General features: G+C 40.9%; 1 protein-coding gene across 7 annotated transcripts in view; it reads left to right on the top strand.

Annotated features, from left to right (window-relative positions):
- The window catches only part of LOC149797342 (uncharacterized), a 43,877-nt gene that overhangs the window by 12,695 nt on the left and 11,787 nt on the right, over nt 1-19,395 (top strand). For 5 of the 7 annotated variants that reach the window (XM_089962077.1, XM_089962076.1, XM_089962075.1 and 2 more), the window contains 4 exons: nt 479-724; nt 924-1,100; nt 1,379-1,564; nt 4,494-4,593. In XM_089962077.1, coding sequence (XP_089818203.1) covers nt 479-724; nt 924-1,100; nt 1,379-1,564; nt 4,494-4,593 — 709 coding nt within the window. The remainder of the gene's footprint in view (nt 1-478; nt 725-923; nt 1,101-1,378; nt 1,565-4,493; nt 4,594-19,395) is intronic. The other 2 variants (XM_089962072.1, XM_089962074.1) reach the window with 2 other exon arrangements.

Here is a 19,395-nt window from a genome sequence, read left to right as displayed (position 1 = left end):
TCGAGCGTGATGGGGCCTGGACGGAATCCACACTGTGATTCAGGTAACAGTTCCTCTGCGATGATTGCGATACGTCTGTTCAGGATGGTGCGGGCAGGAATGGTCCCTGCAATGGAGAGCAGAGACATTCCTCTATAGCTGATGCAGCCAGCTCTAGCGCCATTATTATTGTACAGTGAGATGACGATCGCTTCTCGTAGGTGAAATACACACGCACGCACGCACATACATGGTAACTGTATTCGACCCAACTTGAAAGTATCTCAGCGCATCATATATACATACTTTCATGCATGCATGCACGCACGCACGCACACATACACACTTACTCACATACATACATACATACATACATACATACATACATACATACATACATACGCACGCACAAACGTACATACATAGTATTCCAGGTAGAAAACATTTGAAAGACGGAAGACCTTTATTTACAGTGATTGTGACTTTGATTTATTCGCAGGAAATTCCAATTCCATAACAGTAAACTGCTCCTCCATGGAGACAATCCAAGACGTGACGTACTATACCTATTCTACTCCACGCCAAACGACTTCATCAACAGATCATACACCATCCACGAAAATGACAACAACACAAGATAACAGAGAGCATTTTTCTGCAACGAAAGCTGCCGAAACCACGGGTACAATAATAGAGGTGGAACAAGTGACTAACACCACTATGTCAGAGATAAGCATTCAACATGGTATAAATTTTATTTGTAAAGACCCTTTCCTCTATCTCGTTTTCTTCGATACATTTTGCATCAATTTCATATTTTCTATTTACTTCATCTACTTCTTTATGTTATTATTACAGGTTGTGAAAAATCAAGAAGAAAAAAATTAAGATCGAAAGACAGTAATTTTCTTTCCATAGTATTTGTCATTTGATTAATTTTGCAGGAGACTCCACTTCGATAAAAGTGAATAGCCGTGCCAATCTGACCATTCACAACGGGACGACTTACAGATCTATGGTACAAACGACCCCATCCACACTATATACGTCATGGATGAAATTACCAATAACTCAAGATGACAGAGCTTCATATTCTCCTTCCAATGTTACTGATAAGACGGGTAAAACAAAAACAGATGGAATAGTTATTCATGTATCTATGTCAGGAACTAGCGTTATGCATATTATAAAAATCACTGTTACAGAATCTTTTTCTCTGTTTCTTATGATGCAGTTTGCTTCATACTTTCTTGTGCTCTTCTTTCCTTACATTTTCTTCTGAACATGTTATTATTATTATTATTATTATTATTATTACAGTGTGTGACATTTAGAGAAAGACCAAAGTATACATACTTATTTTCTAAGAATGTTAACACGGAATTTCTTTATTGTGCAGGATATTCCAATTCGGTAAAGGTAAATAGCGCATCCACGCAGACAGTCCGTAGTGTTACAGTCTACACCTCTCTCACCCAAAACCAAACGACTCCAACTTCATCAAAAGTTGCTGAAACCACAGGCACGCAAAAAGCAGAGGGAAATCAGACTAACGCGTCTGTGTCAGAACCTAGTATTATACTCGGTAATTTCTATTTTATAACGTTCTTTTCTTCTATCTCCTACTTTTACCCATCTATTTCTCCTTGAAGTGTATTTTTTAATATTTTGCCTACATCTGCAGTTATCCACACGTGTTTGTAATATGTTTGTGTTTGCATATATATATTAAAAAATAATATGGCTTTAAAAGTGTTGGTATAAGGCAATTTGATATACCAATACTACTGTTATATCAAACTGTGATCCGCCAATTGCACAATAATACGCATATATAAACATTTTCGCGACCGTGTACAGTGGATTCTAGATCAATGATGAATTTCCACACATTAATCATTAGTGACGTATGAAAATAACGATAAAAAGTGTTAATAATCCTCGTTTTGTAAATGAATTTAATATGTTATTGTCATGTTTACCCCGACCCAGAGTAGCCCAGTTTGAAACATGTATAATCAAGGTAATTCTGACGGGCCATTGTTTGATGTTAAACATTGCCGAAGGCTAGCACTAATCCCTTACGTAAGATTGTTGTAGCTAGACGGGAAGAACCGGACATCGGAGTTGCGAAGTCACAGACAGCCAATTATCACCTAGGTGTCGAAATGTTTCCAAGATCAAAAGAAATTGCCTGAAGAAGTGGGAGTGTCCTAACTTCTTTCCCCTGCAAACAGACAGACAGGTTGAACTGGCCGCTAAGACGATTGGACAGGGGCACAGCGCCACCCAATCAGAATCGAGATGGGGGAGACCTTGATTTGGGTAGAATGATATCCCCGCGTCTCCCGGCAAGAGTTAGTTCGCTGAGAGAAATTACGCAGAGAAGAGGTTAGCGTAACTCCGAATAGCCATTCGTTATTGGCGGGAAAATCTTAGAGCGGGAAATTCTAAGTACAGAAAGCTTCAAAAGGAAGCTTTGAGGGACAGACCAGTTAAAGTTGGTCCCGTAGTCTCGGATAGAGAGACGGAGGAAAGGAGAAGAAAGGAGAAGAAGGTGAAGTTGAAGTCTGGGGGCGAAATTGGAGGAGGAGATAATAGAGAGGGAAAGGAGAAGTTGAAGTCTGGGAGCGAAGTTGGAGGAGGAGATAGTAGAGAGGGAAACAGAGACAAAGGAGGAGTTAGAGGAACGGAAAGAAGGAAGAATCAGCGGAAAGAAATAGATGAGTAGATACAAGGACAGGGGGAAAATCGAACTCACACTGTAAATCACGGGATGAATTAGTCTGTCACTTGGTCGAGGGAAAGACGAGTGATTGGAAGTTATCTTTTTTAAATTATCACATTTATTAAATTGTTATTGATTGAATTTCATCTTCGTGTTCTCTATAATTTAACCGTCGGCATTACTGACTGGGGGCTCAGAGCTGTACATCTATCTCGTCACTAATTTAACTTTCTAACCTAACGAGCCAGGGTGGAACTTTCATCATAATTTAATTAAATTATATTGGAAGAACCCCACCCCAATACGTCAGAACGTCACAGGTATAGATTTTCATCGCAATCCTTTCTGCTTACTGTCCCTCAATCCCCTTTCATGCATAACGGACAAATTACGTATAAATGTACAGTGACAGATATAAGGAATTTGGGCTGGATTAAAACCTTGAATAGAAATTACACGAAGTAACCTAGAAGAATATGGCTCGTTGTAACGATATGTGTACACTATCCTTGGGATTTATCTACCCTGTTTATCAATGATATAAAGATGCCAACCATATTGACATTATACGGTAAATTTCTCGGTTACGTAGTACACATACTGTGATGTATTTAATATTTTGTTGGTGTTTTTGTTTCTGAAACATATTATAGTGTTCTAAAAATCGATTATTATTAATCTAATAGGAAAATGTCCAAAGGTCTCTGTCTCTGTCTTTGTCTCCCTCTCTGTCTCTCTCTCTGTCTCTCTCTCTCTCTCTGGACCATGGTAGCAAGAAACGGGCTAAAATATATAACAGTGAAATGACAGGAGTAGACGATTTTCGTCTGTTACGTCCCACGATGTCTCTGGTCTTATGAACGATGGTAAAAGTTAAGTCAAACCGACCAAAGGATGAGAGAGAGAGAGAGAGAGAGAGAGAGAGAGAGAGAGAGAGAAGAGAGAGAGAGAGAGAGATATGGGTGTTACTGTTACTAAAGCAGAATAATGACTTAGATCAACTGAAAATATATTAAAATATTTGCTGGTTCGTCATTTTGCTTAGTTTCTATTCCACATTACTTTCCATGCTCAGGTACGTAAATGCCAAATCGTTCATGTGAATGTCGTAGCTAACCATGTGTTTTTGGCACTCCACTTTCATCATTAAAAACATCTATCATGTTTAAATTATAAGTGTGAATTATATTGATTTAATCAATATGAAGAAAACTAGAAACTAAAAAAAAAAGGAAACAGTCAACTTATGCAAAAGTGATTGTGAATAGGCACAAAAGACTTAGAACTACATTTTGTAGCGGACACCCTCGGGGATGTGAGGAGTTCATTCACTCGTTTAATACATAGCTGCCTGTAGTAAAGCTTAACTCCGTTCAAAGGGCAATTATGTGTATTTGTAAGTGACATAAATCAAGCACACACACACACACACACACACACACATATATATATATATATATATATATATATATATATATATATATATATATATATATATATATATATATATATATATATAATGTACGCTGTCTCAATGATATAGAACTCGCTGTATCAAGTTTTCATTTAAAGGAAACTCAGCAAGCCTCGTTTCCTTTACATGAAAAATGTATACATCTCGTGGTATATCACTGATACAGCGTACATGCTATACATATATTCTTATTCTCTCTCTATGAATATATATATATATATATATATATATATATATATATATATATATATATATATATATATATATATATATATATATATATATATATATATATATATCCTTTTGTTGTAGCTGACAACAGCAACATGGTCCTTATCATTGAATTAGTGGTATCCATAGTTGGAGGCGTCCTCCTCATCATATCTGTAATTTTAGCTGTACTTTATATCAGGTATGATAACCTTATTTTTTCTTATTTGTCAATGCATTTATTCAGTTCAATGCGCTTGTGTATTTTGTATATCTCAGAATTATAATATTTTATCACATGAAATAGCAGGACAGGCGCCAATGTATCTCTTGTTTTAGTATATCAAGATAAATGTGTAATATTGGAATGAACCCAGATGACTATTTCACCAATTATGAAAATTATGAAATTTAATTTCTACAATGCAAATTGAAAATATTGAAAAGACTTCATAAAATTGTGGTGGACGCTTTGAATGATATTCTTTGAGGGCAGAAACAGCATAATGAACGTTTACAAACTGGGTGCGATATCCTTTACTGAATCGTCACTTTTGTTCAGTTAATGTTTTAAAACAAATCTGAAGGAATATAATAAAGTCATGACTTGATATTCGATAAATTAATTAATACCCTGAATAAATGGAAACATCTAAAACATTTATTTCGGTTTAGCATCTTATAAGTTTATTTTACAAAATCCCCGAAAGGTTTATCACCTTCATATTTTTTTAAAAACCTATGCGATACAATTACATAATCTATTTTATATGCAGTTATAGACTCTTGGACATTTATAACTATTTCCATTGAATTAATTGTTTTGTCATTTCGGGGTTAATCAACCGCCAAAAGTTTATGTCCCAAAAGGAACATTCAATGGAAATTAATATGATTTCAGATTTCTTCTTGACATCTTGCTGTACATTTTCATCGGTTCCAAGCATTCCATTTTTTTCTCGATATCGTACTGTGCATTTTCATTCTCTTTTGTCTGAAATATTTAATTCAGATATATACTATAACCTAAAACAAAAAATAAAATATTATAAGTTCACTGTCGCAAATCTGAAGTAATACAATTAATCAGCTTGCTAACGTTTGTGTCACCATGACATCATTTTATTATTATTCTAATGATCAAAGCGTACCTTTGCGCTTTTATGTATATACTGTATTTTCTTTATCATTTATTTTCGTCTGACAGAGTTAAGCATTCACACAACTGAATTTAATTGCCCCTTATGGCTCAGAATTAGCTCTGGATTTGATTTTGAGTTTGAGGACACCCATGACGCCATTAATAAAAAAAAATATTTTATGGACGACAATATAGTTTGCACATAATCCTTCCTATGACTGCAGCACAGATACTAATTTATTACAAATGCAGTGTTTATACCATTGACAAGCGATATTTAAATGCGCGATGTAGTCTTCATCGGATAAAACGCGAATGTAACTTGCTCGCGAATGATCTATGGATAACGTAATTTGTGGTGGGTAGCAGTATGGGCCACATGGGCCTCATATAGGTATTTGATCCTCGAATGTAAAGCCTCAACACGGGAAAGTAAGAAGTTTTGCCTAAAGATGTATGGTCTCAAAACGATAAAGAACATTACGTCGTACGTTTGAGTCCACAATTCAATACACCACTAAAGTTTTAATTGATGTAAACTTAGACAAAGACACATACTCAAAACATAGACAAGCACATACGCACAAAATATATAAACACAAATGGCAATGATTGAGATGTAACCCTCTTTTCTAGAATGTGTGTAACCATGAAGAGGATTGTTTGTTCTCTTCTACACTATTTATTCTACCATTTCTTCCATGATGATATTGTTCAGACAATTTGTACTTACGTCTCCTCAATAGGGATCCAGTCTGGATGGACACATTTTTAAATTTGTCCTCGACCTTCATCTATTTTGGTATTGGCGTTTTATCTTCTAATGATCCTTTTTACTTTTCTCTCCAAGTGGCCTTAATATTTTCTGCTTGCTCAGCTATTACTTCTTAGACAAGATTTTTTGCTGTCTTAAGTGCAACCACTTCCTTGAACACAAAGTAGTGCAAACCATTGAGCCACTGCTTGTTGTATGAGCCTTACCGTAACATCCACTGCTTCCTGTCACTTTCCACCTTACAAGGCTGAACTGTAGTCATACTTCTTGGTTGACAATCAATGGTACTGACTGACTGATCTTGACTTAAAGACGATGGCGCCTATTCGGGCATATGCATCCTTTTAATGCTTACACCGTGAGCTATTTAATTATTCGCACTAGAGGGAATTAGAGCCACGCTACCGTACGCGTTTATACATACTAAGTATACTATTTCATTTTGGAATCGGTCCACACGCACCCATCTACAGTTACACAGGTGTTACAGCATACCATGTCCAGTGGGAGTAAAACTGCACGTGACAAGAGCCCGGTTCCCATGCTTACACGCGCTTCGGAGCATTTGGTTACTAGGCACGTGGGAATCGTCTCACACACCTGTCTTTGCACATCCGAGAATGGAAGGCAGGGAGATGGCCCGACAGGAGACTCCAAACGTGGGCCGAAGCTAACCGGACAATCCTAGGATGAAGTTTTAATCAAATTCTGTCCAGTTATCAAACGAGGGCTATTCCCTATAGTTTAGTTTGGTGTGAACTATCTTTTGTAATTATAGTTACGCTATATAGTTGTATATTTTCCTACATGTAAAATTTTGGAATTTCGTGTACAGAATGTAAGTAGTGAATAGGGATACCCTAGCCTCAATGGGAATTAGCATTACAGGACCCCCTGGGACAATCTAGCCCCAATGGAAATTTAACAAGGGAAAAAATCATGGGACAATCTAGCCTCAAGGGGAATTTAACATGGGAAAAAGTCTTGGGTCACTCTAGCCTCAAGGGAATTGAACATGGGGAAAAAGTCTTGGGTCACACTAGCCTCAAGGGGAATTGAAAATGGAACAGGGTCGGGACCCTATTTTAATAGGGTCCCGACTTGATGGGTCTATGGAAAGGGAACATACGAAAATTGAAACAGAGAGGGGTCTCTATTTTTTTTAAACAAAAAAAAATAAAAAAATGGGGTAGGCAATTGAAAGTCTATCTCTTTTCAAGAAATGTGGGTGACCCTGAAAAGGGCCTTTGGGTTTCTTCTTCTCTTAATTTCTTCTATTTCTCCACCAGCTTCTTATTTTCTGTCCTACACTCTTTCTCTTCTTTTCTTTCTTTTCTTCCTTCTTTTTCTCTTCTTTCTTCTTCTCCTCCTCTTATTTCTTCCTCTTCTAATTTTCTTCTTCCTTTTCAATTTTTTCGTTCCATACTCTCATCCTTATCCTTTCCTCTTCATCCTCCTTTATTTCTGTCATCAGAGCACTGATCATTTCCTTTACTTTTCTTAAATTGTTGATCTCCATCTTCACTCGATGGGGACTATAAGAATAGTGATCCTCGTTTAACCTCACTAACATTTGCTCCATCATACCCAAATTGTCCAGGACGTCTTGCAATGTTTTCATTTTATCAAGTTGGTTTGAAGCCATCTTCTTTTTTATTCTTTGTAGAATAGTTTGAACGACGAATACTGTGGGTTCTTATAGTGAAAGCGCGGACGTGATGGAAAACGTCCCCCTAAAACATAAAATTGATATTACCTCGATTATCACTTAAAACGCGAGGACGTGAAGGAAAACATCCCCCTACTTTTCTCATTTCATATGATCTACTATTCACATACGTGAAGCAGCAATAAACAAATCCCAAATCTACTATCCACACAAACGTACGTGAGCGCTTACACACACACACACACACACACACACACACACACACACACACACACACACACACACACAAGGAAAAAAGAGTCAGTGTTTATATTCACACTACTCTACCTACACACATTGGCAAATCGATTACTATTTCTTTTCTAAAGGTTTGGGTAGCCCTGAAAAGGGCTGTTTTTCTGAACTCCATGGCACCTGGTTAATGATGGTACCTTCCAGGCCTGGCACCACACACACATCTTCTTCCCCGGTCTCTTTTCACTCTTTTTTGGGGGAGAGCAGAGGCGGGATAAGTGGCTTCAGAATCCCAATTTTCTGTCTCTGGGATTCTGAAATTTTCTTCTTGTGGTTGTGGTACAGCCATTCCTCTCTCCTTTTCCTCCTCTTCTTTTTTCTTCTCTCCTCTTCTTTGTTTCTTCTCTCCTCCTCTTTCATCCTTCCCTCTTCTACAATGGCTTCCGCGGCCAGTTCATTTAGTATGTGCCTGGTATATTCCAGGTGCACATGAAGTTCCAACAGTTTTGCTAGCCTTCTGCTCATTCTCAAGTGTTGATCAATCAACAAGGGTAGCTAGACTGCCGAGCGAGTTTCAATTTATACTAAAAGCGCGGACGTGAAGGAAAACATCCCCTAAAACAAAATTGATCTTACCTAGATCATGACCAAACAAACGCGCGGACCTAAAAGAAACACTCACTCACTTTTTTACTATCCATTACTATTTTAAAAATTTTCATTAAAAATAATATACTATCCACATGCGCTGAGCAGCAATAAACAAACCCCAAATCTACTCTCCCCACACGTCAAACAGCAAAAAAAACCATGATCATAATCTACTATCCATACGAACTTACGTGAGCACTTACAAACACACAATCATATACACAAACACATACACTCACACTATAAAAAAGAGTCAGTGTTTATATTCACACTACTCTACATACACACATTGGCAAATCGATTGTTATTTCTTTTCTAGAGATTGGGGTAGCCCTGAAAAGGGCTGTTTTTTTGTGTGCGAAGTTGAAGCTAGGGCGATCTTTTAGTTTCTAAGAATGCGACGTCCTCTGAGGATAGACTTTCTGACGATAGGTCTGCTTCTTCGGAAAGAGAAGAAGAACTCTTTGGTGTCGATACGACAATCGACAAAGCCTCTGTCAGGTTCAGGTTGCTTCTGCTGCTGCTGCTGCTGCTGCTGTTGTTGTTGTTGCTGTTGCTGCTGTCTCTGAAGTCTGTACTTCTCTGTCCATTCTTCCTTCTCCCTGTTCACTTCTTCTCTGAAGAGCTCTTCTATCAGGTCCTCAGTGACTTTTAACATTCTCACTTTCTCTATCTTTTCAGCTTTCGGTATCAGACTGTGTCTGACCCTATGCAAATTCACGTAGGCTTCGTTTAGCTTAGCTAGTTTGGAGCACATCTTCGTAGGAAGATGAGTCGACAATGGATGGTTTGACTGGAAACTACCCCGGTTCTTAAAGTCAAAGCGCGGACGTGAAGGAAAACATCCCTCCACGGTTTTCGAGCCGCAACGTTCAATGAGTGTCATGAGAGTGATAGAAAGAAGTCAAAGAGCATGAATCAAGATTCCTATAGCCAAACAAAAGACAAAGGCATTTTTTTCAAAACACAACATTTTTTTAATTCAAAATCACTTAACACTAACAAACAACTATAACATTTTTAACAATAATCCAACAATATAACATCAAACATTTTTTTCAAATCTCAAACATTTTTTTTCAATTAACACTCTACTTTAAACAGGGATGACAACGTTGTGAATGAAATTGTGATTTCCACTGTTGGAAGTCATTAGGCCATTGATGGACATTACGTTTCCTAGCTTGAGACAAAAGATAAGAATAATGGTCACAAAACCATTGATCTACTTTCACATCATTTCTGGAAGAAGAACGAGGGTCAAAATGAGTCACTAAATGTTTTAAGGAATAACCCAGGCTGCGATGATGCAGAAAATACACACAATATTGTCCACACACCAAGGAATCTGTGCCTTGTAATTTCACATTATTGAATCGGGTGGTCTGAGCATTTCTTCTCATAAAGTCAATGATATCGTCTTCCAAAGGGGGCAATCCGTACGAATAGAAATATTCCACACATCCTTCTTGAGGAAAATAAACGGCTACCCAGTGAGTTCCTGGGAGATGACTGTCGTCCGTGTTGATCACATAAGCTAGATGGTCTTGAGGTTTGCGATGAGGGAGTTCGTCTTTAGCATAGACGACAGGATTCCAAGAAGCCGTGTACGAACTGTGGTTCAAAAGGTAATAAAGTTCCCATGTATCCATTTTTTGTGTGGTTTTTTTCTTCTTCTTCTTCACAGGTAATAATAAGTCATCAATTCGATCCTGACTTTTTGCTTGAAAATGTCTGACAAATAACCGTTTCTTCGTTTCGTCTCCACACTCTGATTCAGGAGAGCTTCGATACGATGGATCTCTTGAGTGGTTAATGGTGGACAAGAATGTTCACGCAAGTCTTTATACCACTGACGCAACACGATTTCGTTCGAGATGAGACTCCAAGCTTCGTCCAGATACTCGTCCAAGTTTTCTTCTTGACTCAACATCAGGCATTTATCGTGTTGAATTTGACTGGGATGATTGTTTTGACATCCATAGCAATCTTTCTTGATCAATTCCGTCATTTTTTCGACCAAGTGTTTGGCAAAACAGGAGACTAAATGCGCTTCTTGTTCTGGCCATCGGGACTTCATCATAACTTCGTTGTCTTTGTCTTGAGATTCTTCCTCCACGGTCTCCTCACATTTCATGTCTAAAGTTTCTCCACTAGGTAAAGAGGGATAACAGTCTTCCATAGCTTCTAATAATCTAGAATGACTTCTCTCAAACTGTTGATTTCTATGGTATTATCAAATTCTGCATACAGGATGACGTTCACTGTCTCTGGCAGAGGATTTGCAAACTGAAGTTCCACACGAATCTGGCCAGATTTTATAGGATGGAAATGTCCCTCGTCGCTGCCCTGGTCAGGAGTGAAATCGAAAGCCCACAAAGCATAGCCTCCTGCGTAATCTTCGTACGTAATGCCGTGACTGGTGTTGGTTCCTAACTGCCCGGTGGCTTCGTACAAGGACAAGTACGATCTCAAGTAATTCTTCTTGGTAAAGTCAGGTTCGAAAGGTCTGGTACACAAGGTCTTGCCATCGCGACTGACTTCGATTTTCTTGACGTCGAAGTGTTGAAAGTGGAAAAGATTTTCAATGAAGGCTCCGTTGAAGGCTGAATTCTCGACCATACCAAGGATTAAACGCTTGGGTAACTGACCTTGAAACAGATGATCTTCGATCATGGAATGATGGCTAGCGGGAATGGTGAAGGTTTTCACTTCCACGCGTCGTATGGGAAACTTGGCGGTCGTTCTGCTCAACGTCTGACTGACGTCATTTCCCACTTTAGGTAACACTTCCACGCGTCGTACGTAGAGTTTGGCCTCCTCGATTTTGCTTTTGGCATTGACGCCAGCACCATCAGCCAACAAATGGAAAGCGGTACTGCTACAATTCAGTCTCAAGCGGACATTTACACCGTTCAGCAAATATTTCTGTTGCAACCACATGTCCAAATGCAAACGATCCATCAGTTCTAGACTCTGTCCATTTAATATTTTGTCTCTTCGTTCTACAAATCCTGCATTGTGTGGTGTTTTGCTTGAATCAGGTTCGGTTTCGTTAAACTCGCCTGCATCGTCAGGTTCCCATAACACGCAGGCATTGAGATGGGTGTTCTTGGCGTCTATTCCGTACGTTAAGAGATTTTCCAGGTAGGCACGGTAAGGGTAAGTATCCATGCTGCTACTGACTAGTTTGTTGTTCAAGTACAAATCCACTGAGCTGAACAAGGAATGCATGAAATTGTTGACGGGAGCTACGTTCTCGTCTACTATAGTATCTCCTCCATTATCTAGAATTTTGACTTTCAAGTACAAGTAACTGCTATTCAGATCGATGTAATCTTCGGGCTGTCCTTTGATTTCAAACTCGATGGGAGCGGAATCTGCCAATGAGGAGACGGGGTGAAATTCCACCCACTGGGATTCTTGCATCGTCATCATCGTGGGGGGCATGGCAAACAGATCCAGTTCCGACTTGGAACAGGCGCAAGACTCTCGGTGCATCATTTTTTCTGTTTCTCAATAATCGAAAACGTCTAAGTCTCGAACGGTTCTTCTTTTCTTTGTCTTTCTAGCTTTAGACGTGTGAAGTCTGGTGAAAGGGTGTTTTCTTCGTCGTCTCTTTCTGCCTTGTCCTTGCTGAATGCTTGACTCGGTAGCGTGCAGGGCATTTATAGGTGTTTCTCGTCGGCCTAAAATGTCTTTACCCTTTTGCAACAAGGCATTTTTACCTGCCCTCAAGAAGGCTTCTTTCGGGTTTTGTTTGTCGATGATGACATTTTGGAGAAATTCTTTGCCTTGCGTCAGTGCGGCATCTTTCAAGGCATGCAATCCGCATGTCACCATCGGTTTCAACACCGGAGCCACCGAAACGAAAGGCTGATTTCAACATATCTCCTAAACCGTGTCCTCGCTGTCGAGCAACCCCTCGGTACACTGGATACATGACTTACGAATCGTGAGAGAACCGTTTTCGAAAATGGAGTTTCACCGTGACTTTTCCTTTGGTGAATGGAATTTTTTGTCCCAGATCTCCTTTTATAGCAATGATGACCGTGTCCAAATACGACTTACTGACAGGCAAATAATGAGGATGTACAAATTCGCGGTGGACGTGATAAGTGTTTCCACCTTCCTCGTCAGTGACCGTGGCAGAATCCACTTTGAAAGGAATGACACGCAGTAACGGTACAGAGGTGTGTCCCACCATGTTATACTCCACCACATCGGAGAACACAAAGATCAAATTCTGTCCCTGGTTCAGTTCTACCGGGAAACGTAAATACCTCGCAAAATGCCCGTTGTTGTCAATGTCTACCATGTTAATTTTTTTGGTCTTTTTATCCGTGACCATATTGAGGTCTCCACCCAAAATGTCATACAATTCAGGGCAAAATTTAATACGTATACTTTTTTCCTCACTTTCAAATTTAATGAGTAGACGATGAGACAGTTTGTGGTACTCAATGGGGACACGTTTTTTTAGTCCGGTCAGAACTTTGTCAAATGTTGCATAGAATTTGTCAGCGATTGCCTCCACCAGATGTTGACCACTAAAATAATGGCCTGAGTTAATTTTAAAGTGATAAACGTAAAAAGGAGGAGAAGTGTCACTGCTGCTGCGGGGTAATGGGTCCTTCGCAAGAAATGATTTATGTTGATGAGTGGTCATCATGGTTTGCTGTTCCATGTTTGGTCCAGAATTTCGACGTCAAAAGTGTTTTGAGTTCCAGTGATTTTTTGATTTGTATTGGATAAATCATTTCTACCAAAGCCACTTCCCAATGAGCTTCGTGATCTAATGGGATGGCCTGAGGTAATTTGGCCGTGTAACGGCACAACGTGTTGTGGGGAAACACCTCCATGGAACTGTCACTGGGTAAGGTTAAGTAAAATTGGTTTTGGTGACTCATAATTCCAGAGTTCTGTGACTGTCCGAGGGGTTACTGGACGTCAGAGGCGTGTCTCCGCCCAAAATGGGGTTGTTGTTGTGGTTGGAGTGGTGACTGACACTGGCACTGGACACAAGGTTCCCGTTGTTCCCGTTCGAGGAGAATTTCAGGGAGGGATTGGGAAGCAGGTAACCGATGCAACTGCTCAATAAAATGGTCCACAATTGTTTGTCTCCTTGTCGCAAATTCAAATTGGCGATGGCTGCCCCGATGACACAATACACCACGAAGATTTGGCAGAAAAAGACGATTTGCGTTTTAGGCACACGTTCTCCACACCACACCCACAAGGGTTGTTTCTGTAAATCTTGCAGAGAAGAACTGGGTGAAGGAGTGGTCGACGTAGCTGCGTCTGTGTGAAAGGGCATGATGGTCACTTCTTTTTATAGTCGATGACTTGCGAAGCGTCGATCCAAGAATCAAAACTGGGTGGATATCCTTTTCAGCGTACTTTGACTTCTTTGACACGTCGTTTGCCCACTTTACGGGTTCTGCGTTCGAGAATGCTTTCGATGTCGTACACGTCGTCTTCTTTTCTGGTGACACGTTGTAACTCGGGCAAATAAAACGTTCCTTTGAGCACTTCTCTGTTCATGTCTTCTAATTTATAGACGGCAGGATCACGACCATGCACTCGTCCAGTGACACGAAACAATTCGGTCGTCCAGTTAGGTAAGTAACTTTTGTGGAAAGTGCGTTTGGTTTTGCCAATGCGTACCCAATCTGCTACGGCCAACACTCCACTTTTCTTGGGGACAGCCCTCGTTGGGGACGTACCAAATAGGCGCTCAAACACCAACACTTCGTTGTCGGGAGTCACTTCTTGCGGGGCACGTCCGATGCTTCGATGGTAAGATTGGTTGTACGCTTGCACCAGGTGCGGTAAGATGTCGATGTACTTCAGAGTGTGGTGATGCGTAAAATATTTCCACATGCGTTCTTTCAAAGTGCGTTGAAAACGTTCCACGATGCTGGCTTTGGTTTCGGGATTCTCGGTGGTAAAAAAATGAATGTCACGTTTCTTTAATTCTTTTTGGAAAGCTTGGTTCAGAAATTCGGTACCTTTGTCCGTTTGCCATCGAAGAGGGTGACGACCGCTTTGTTTCAACACTCGTTGCAGGGCTCGCACTAACTCGTTGCTGGATTTGGAAGTCAAGGGTACGACCCAGGCAAATTTGGAAAAGACGTCGATGACACAAAACAAATATTTGTAGCCACGATTGTAGCTGGCCAAATGAGAGACATCGGCTAAATCGGCTTGCCATTGATGATCGATGCCTTCCACTCGGGTTCGACTTCTGGAAAACTTGCGTCGAATGGGTTTGTTTAAAGTGTAAGTAGCTTGTTCTTGTAACCATCGTTGCACTTGAGGTAAAGGGAGACTTTTCAGTCGAGTGTTGGCAGCACGATACAATTTTTGAACTCCTGCGTAACCTGCAGGATGGGAGGGATCGTAGTAAATGCTGGCTAACACCTTCTCCATTTGTTGGTTTGTGCGTTAATAAGACACCCACTCTTGGAAGATGCTACTCTTTTTCTCTTGGGGTAATTTCTTGGATTGCAATGCTTTGCGTGTGCGACCAGCAATAGGTGTCGAAGAGGAGGATGTCTGAACAGGGGATATCGGTTCTTGTTTCACTTTTGTCTTCACTTCTGTTTTCACTTTCTTCTTCTCTTGTGATCAAGAAGGGGTGGCCATCATCTTTTTAATCCATCCAATTCTGGAGGTAGGTGGTGTTGTTAACTTGCGTACTTTTTCTGGTGGAGTTTGAAACCCTTCTTCTTCTTCTCCTTTTTCCGTCTTGGTCACTTGTAGTGGTGGTAGTGGTACTGGTGATGGTGCTGGACTTTTCATCAAGGTCTTAAAATCTTTCAGAGTGGGAAGAGCTGTTTCGTCTGAGGCTTTCTGGTGAAAGAGTTGCAGTCGTTGCAAGAGTTGTCCGTACTTTTGCGATTTTTCTGTTTCGGACAAATCTTGACGATCCATTAAGGACTGCAATTCGTGTTGTAACTGGGACATCTCGCTCAAATTGGAATTGGGAGGTAAATGCGGGGTACGTTGTTCTTGCCAACGATGGTATTCAATCCATCGTTTGTAAGGCACTAAAGCTAGTTTTCGTCCTTCCATGGGGTTGTCAAGGGTCGATTCTGAGATCTTGGGACTTCCGAGGCCCTTTTTATCTTGGTCCCACCAGTCCTCCCAACATGGTTCCCAAGACTCCTTTCAGCAATGGGCCTAACAAGAGGGGTAAAATGCCTCCACGTTGGACCAACATCTTCTTCTTTTGACGAATGGGAATTTTCTTTTGAACCATTTGGCGAAGAACGTGACGATGTTTGCCTAAGCATTGTTTCTGGTGTTTGGACAAAGGGATCGTGCCTTTCAAGACGTTGAAACAACATTCGCACACGGTATCGATGACCTCTTTGGAAGCTGATTGAATGAGTTTTTTTTCGTAGGGGTGGAGAAGCTTTGGACAGGACAGATAACATGTCCCCATGTTTGACTAAACGAGGAGGCAGTCCTTTCCTTTTCTTTCCTTGGGCTTTAGAAGAGGGATGTTTTCTGGAGGGTGATATTTTTGAGTCTTCAGCACCAAAAACACTGATACCCCTACTTAGTCACAGGTCTTTTTTATACTGGAACGCGTCGCCACTGATTGTCTTCACGTCGTATTAACTTCAGGACAGGCATGACACGTCGTGCAGGGGTACGCAACGGACTAAATCGAGCCAGTTCTTGCTTGGACAAATCCAGTAAACTTTGTAACATGCCCGATCTTTCTTGAACTTTGATTTTGGGAGCAGGTACTTTGTGAGCAGCAACCATTGCCACCAAATTAGAGGGTCCTGCCACTGGGGAAGTTCTTGGTGTCATCAACGGAGGAGTTCTTGGTGTAATCAACGTCTCCAAGTACTCTTCAGTTCTTGGTGTCATCAACGGGGAAGTGGATGAACTTGAGGCTGTCGGAGACGTGGTCACCACCGTTGCAGGTCGTGGTTTGCGAGTGTAAGGTTGCGTCCTGGCCGAAGTGCCTCTCTTGCGACTAGTTTTCTTCTGTGGGCTTTTCTTTTTCTGGGGACTTTTTCTCTGTTTCTTTTTCTGGGGGCTTCTTTTCTTTTTTCGGGGTGGTGTCTGGTAAGAGGAGGGTCCCGCCACTGGAGAAGATCTTGGAGACACGGGTCTCCTTGGGGACTTGGTTTTGACACCGTGGCTCTTTTTCTTCTTGGAGCTTCGTTTGACGTTTTTCTTGGGGAGAACTTTGGGGGCATTAGGATCCCATCTTAAGAGAGAGCGAATGATGACCCCTCCTAGAGTACCGCTCCCTCCAGGTTTCAAAATGATTTGTTTTTTGGTTTGAGTGTCGATGCGAGGATCGGCGAGTTGGGTCAAAGCGACTTTGTTTCGATCAAAAAAGCGTTTGGTTTGATGAGGAATCTGAATGATCCCTTGCAGTAACTGACATGCTGTCACCGTGAACCATCGTAAGACTTCTCTGAGGCTAGCTTCTAAGACACGAGGCCGTATTTGTGGATTTTTTTCTCGACTGATGCCATACAAGGCACGAATCAATTTGACGGGAAGATGCGACTGAAGGGACGTCATGTTCAAACAGTGTGAGACAGACGAAAAGTGTCTGAGGTTTTTATAGATTTTTTTGTTGAGTGAAATTAAGTCGAGGACGGAGACGTATACAGGACAGGTGGAGGGTCTTGGCCCAGATCTCCTTTCATAGCAATGTTGACCGTGTCCAAATACGACTTACTGGCAGGCAAATAATGAGGATGTACAAATTCGCGGTAGACGTGATAAGTGTTTCCACCTTCCTCGTCAGTAACCGTGGCAGAATCCACTTTGAAAGGAATGACACGCAGTAGCGGTACAGAGGCACCAGTGGTGAAACAAGTGGGTATGAAATCGCAAATCATCGGGGGTCGTAGGTTTCAAATCGACGAGTAAATCGGCGTGTGGAGTTTGAGTGGCGTCGTCGTACGCCTCAGTCAGCCAAGGTGTCCCTAACTGTTTGGCTAAAACTTGCACTTGCGATTTATCTCGAGGGCTTTTAAACAAGACCACGTAATGTGCATTGAGACTGATGGTGCGATGGGCTTTACTTTGTTGAAACAAATTTTGTTGATGTAAACGACACTGGCATTACGATGATGCCCTTTGCGCGTGAACCACAGTTTAATTTCTTCTTCGTCTTCTCCTAACATGTCGTCGAAAATGACCAAATGGGTTTGACTTGAGTCAGAGACGATGCCGTCGTCTTCTTTATTAATGCCTTCCACAAACACGATGGAATCGCCTTGACTTTCTCGCAAGAGGCTGTACGCCGCTTGCCACTCTTTGTAACACCACACGATCCGCTGAGGTGGTCGATCGATCAAATGATGTTTATGTTCGATCAAACTTTTGACGAATTCGGTTTTGCCTGAACCGCTAGGTCCAGCAATGAGCATGTTAAAGGGATGGCGAAGATACAAAGCCTCCCAACTGGCACGATCTAAGTGTTCGTCGATGACTTTGACAGTGGAGGAAGAGGGAGCAGAGACAGCAGAGGTAGCCATAGTGTTAGGAATGTCACTTGTGACACGAAAACAGACAAGACAAGAGTTTATATACTTTTTTCAGAACACGTTTATTGAATGTTTTAAACATGAACACGAAATACAAAAATACATAAAAGCCAAAGGCTTAAGTACAACGATAAAAGGCACATGATAACCACTAACGTGGAATAAAAACAAGAGTCTGTACAACATGTTTTGGGTAATGTTCTGACCAGTTCTATAGGGGGTAAGGTCACACAAGTGTCTTCCCGAAAGGGTCTTTCATGCATGTCCACGACAGTCTTGTCCTGGGTGACGGGTTCTTCTGGTACTGTCACTAACACAGGTTGAAAAGTAACTTTTTTCCTTGAACAACTCTCGTGTATACTGAGCCACTTCCTGGGTCCAAGCCTCAAAATCCCATTCTTTCCAGTCACTGACATCTGTCCAATGGGGGTGTAAGTCACAAGCTACACACACATCGTCATACACGTCTTGGGTAGCTAAAAGTTGACGAATCTTTTTTTCCCGTAGAGGTCGAGAAGTATCTAGATGAAAACGCAAGGCTTTGAGCAAAAGGAGTCTTTCGTGACCATTTAAGGCCATTTGGGTGGTAAGTACTGATCGTAAAGAGTCCACAAGGAATCGGCTGGTAAACGAAATCCTAGAAAACAAGTCACTAAGACACACACCACTTGTCGCCCCAAATTGAATGGATACAGTTCTTCTAATAATCGATGGTAATGATCCACGGTTTGAATATGGTCATTGAGTTCCTTCCACGGAATCTGTTAAATTACATGTGACATAAGTCGTGGCATGGCAGCCTGTTTTTATAGTCTCTTTGTTTCGGAAACAATACACGTACTTTCTAGCCAGAGATCTTCGTTCTCCAGTGGGGAATCTAAATCTTGCATACTGTAACCGAAACGTCAGAGTTTGTTTAGAAGTTTCCTCTTCCGCTAAGTAGATTCCACGTAAAATACGTTGGTAATCCTTTAACTTGTCTTCCTCAATGCGTTGCACTAGGT

This window comes from Sinohyriopsis cumingii, chromosome 6 (assembly GCF_028554795.1).
Source record: "Sinohyriopsis cumingii isolate HCF-2022 chromosome 6, ASM2855479v2, whole genome shotgun sequence".
Classification (NCBI taxonomy): domain Eukaryota; kingdom Metazoa; phylum Mollusca; class Bivalvia; order Unionida; family Unionidae; genus Sinohyriopsis; species Sinohyriopsis cumingii.
This window is presented reverse-complemented; position numbering and strand designations above follow the sequence as displayed.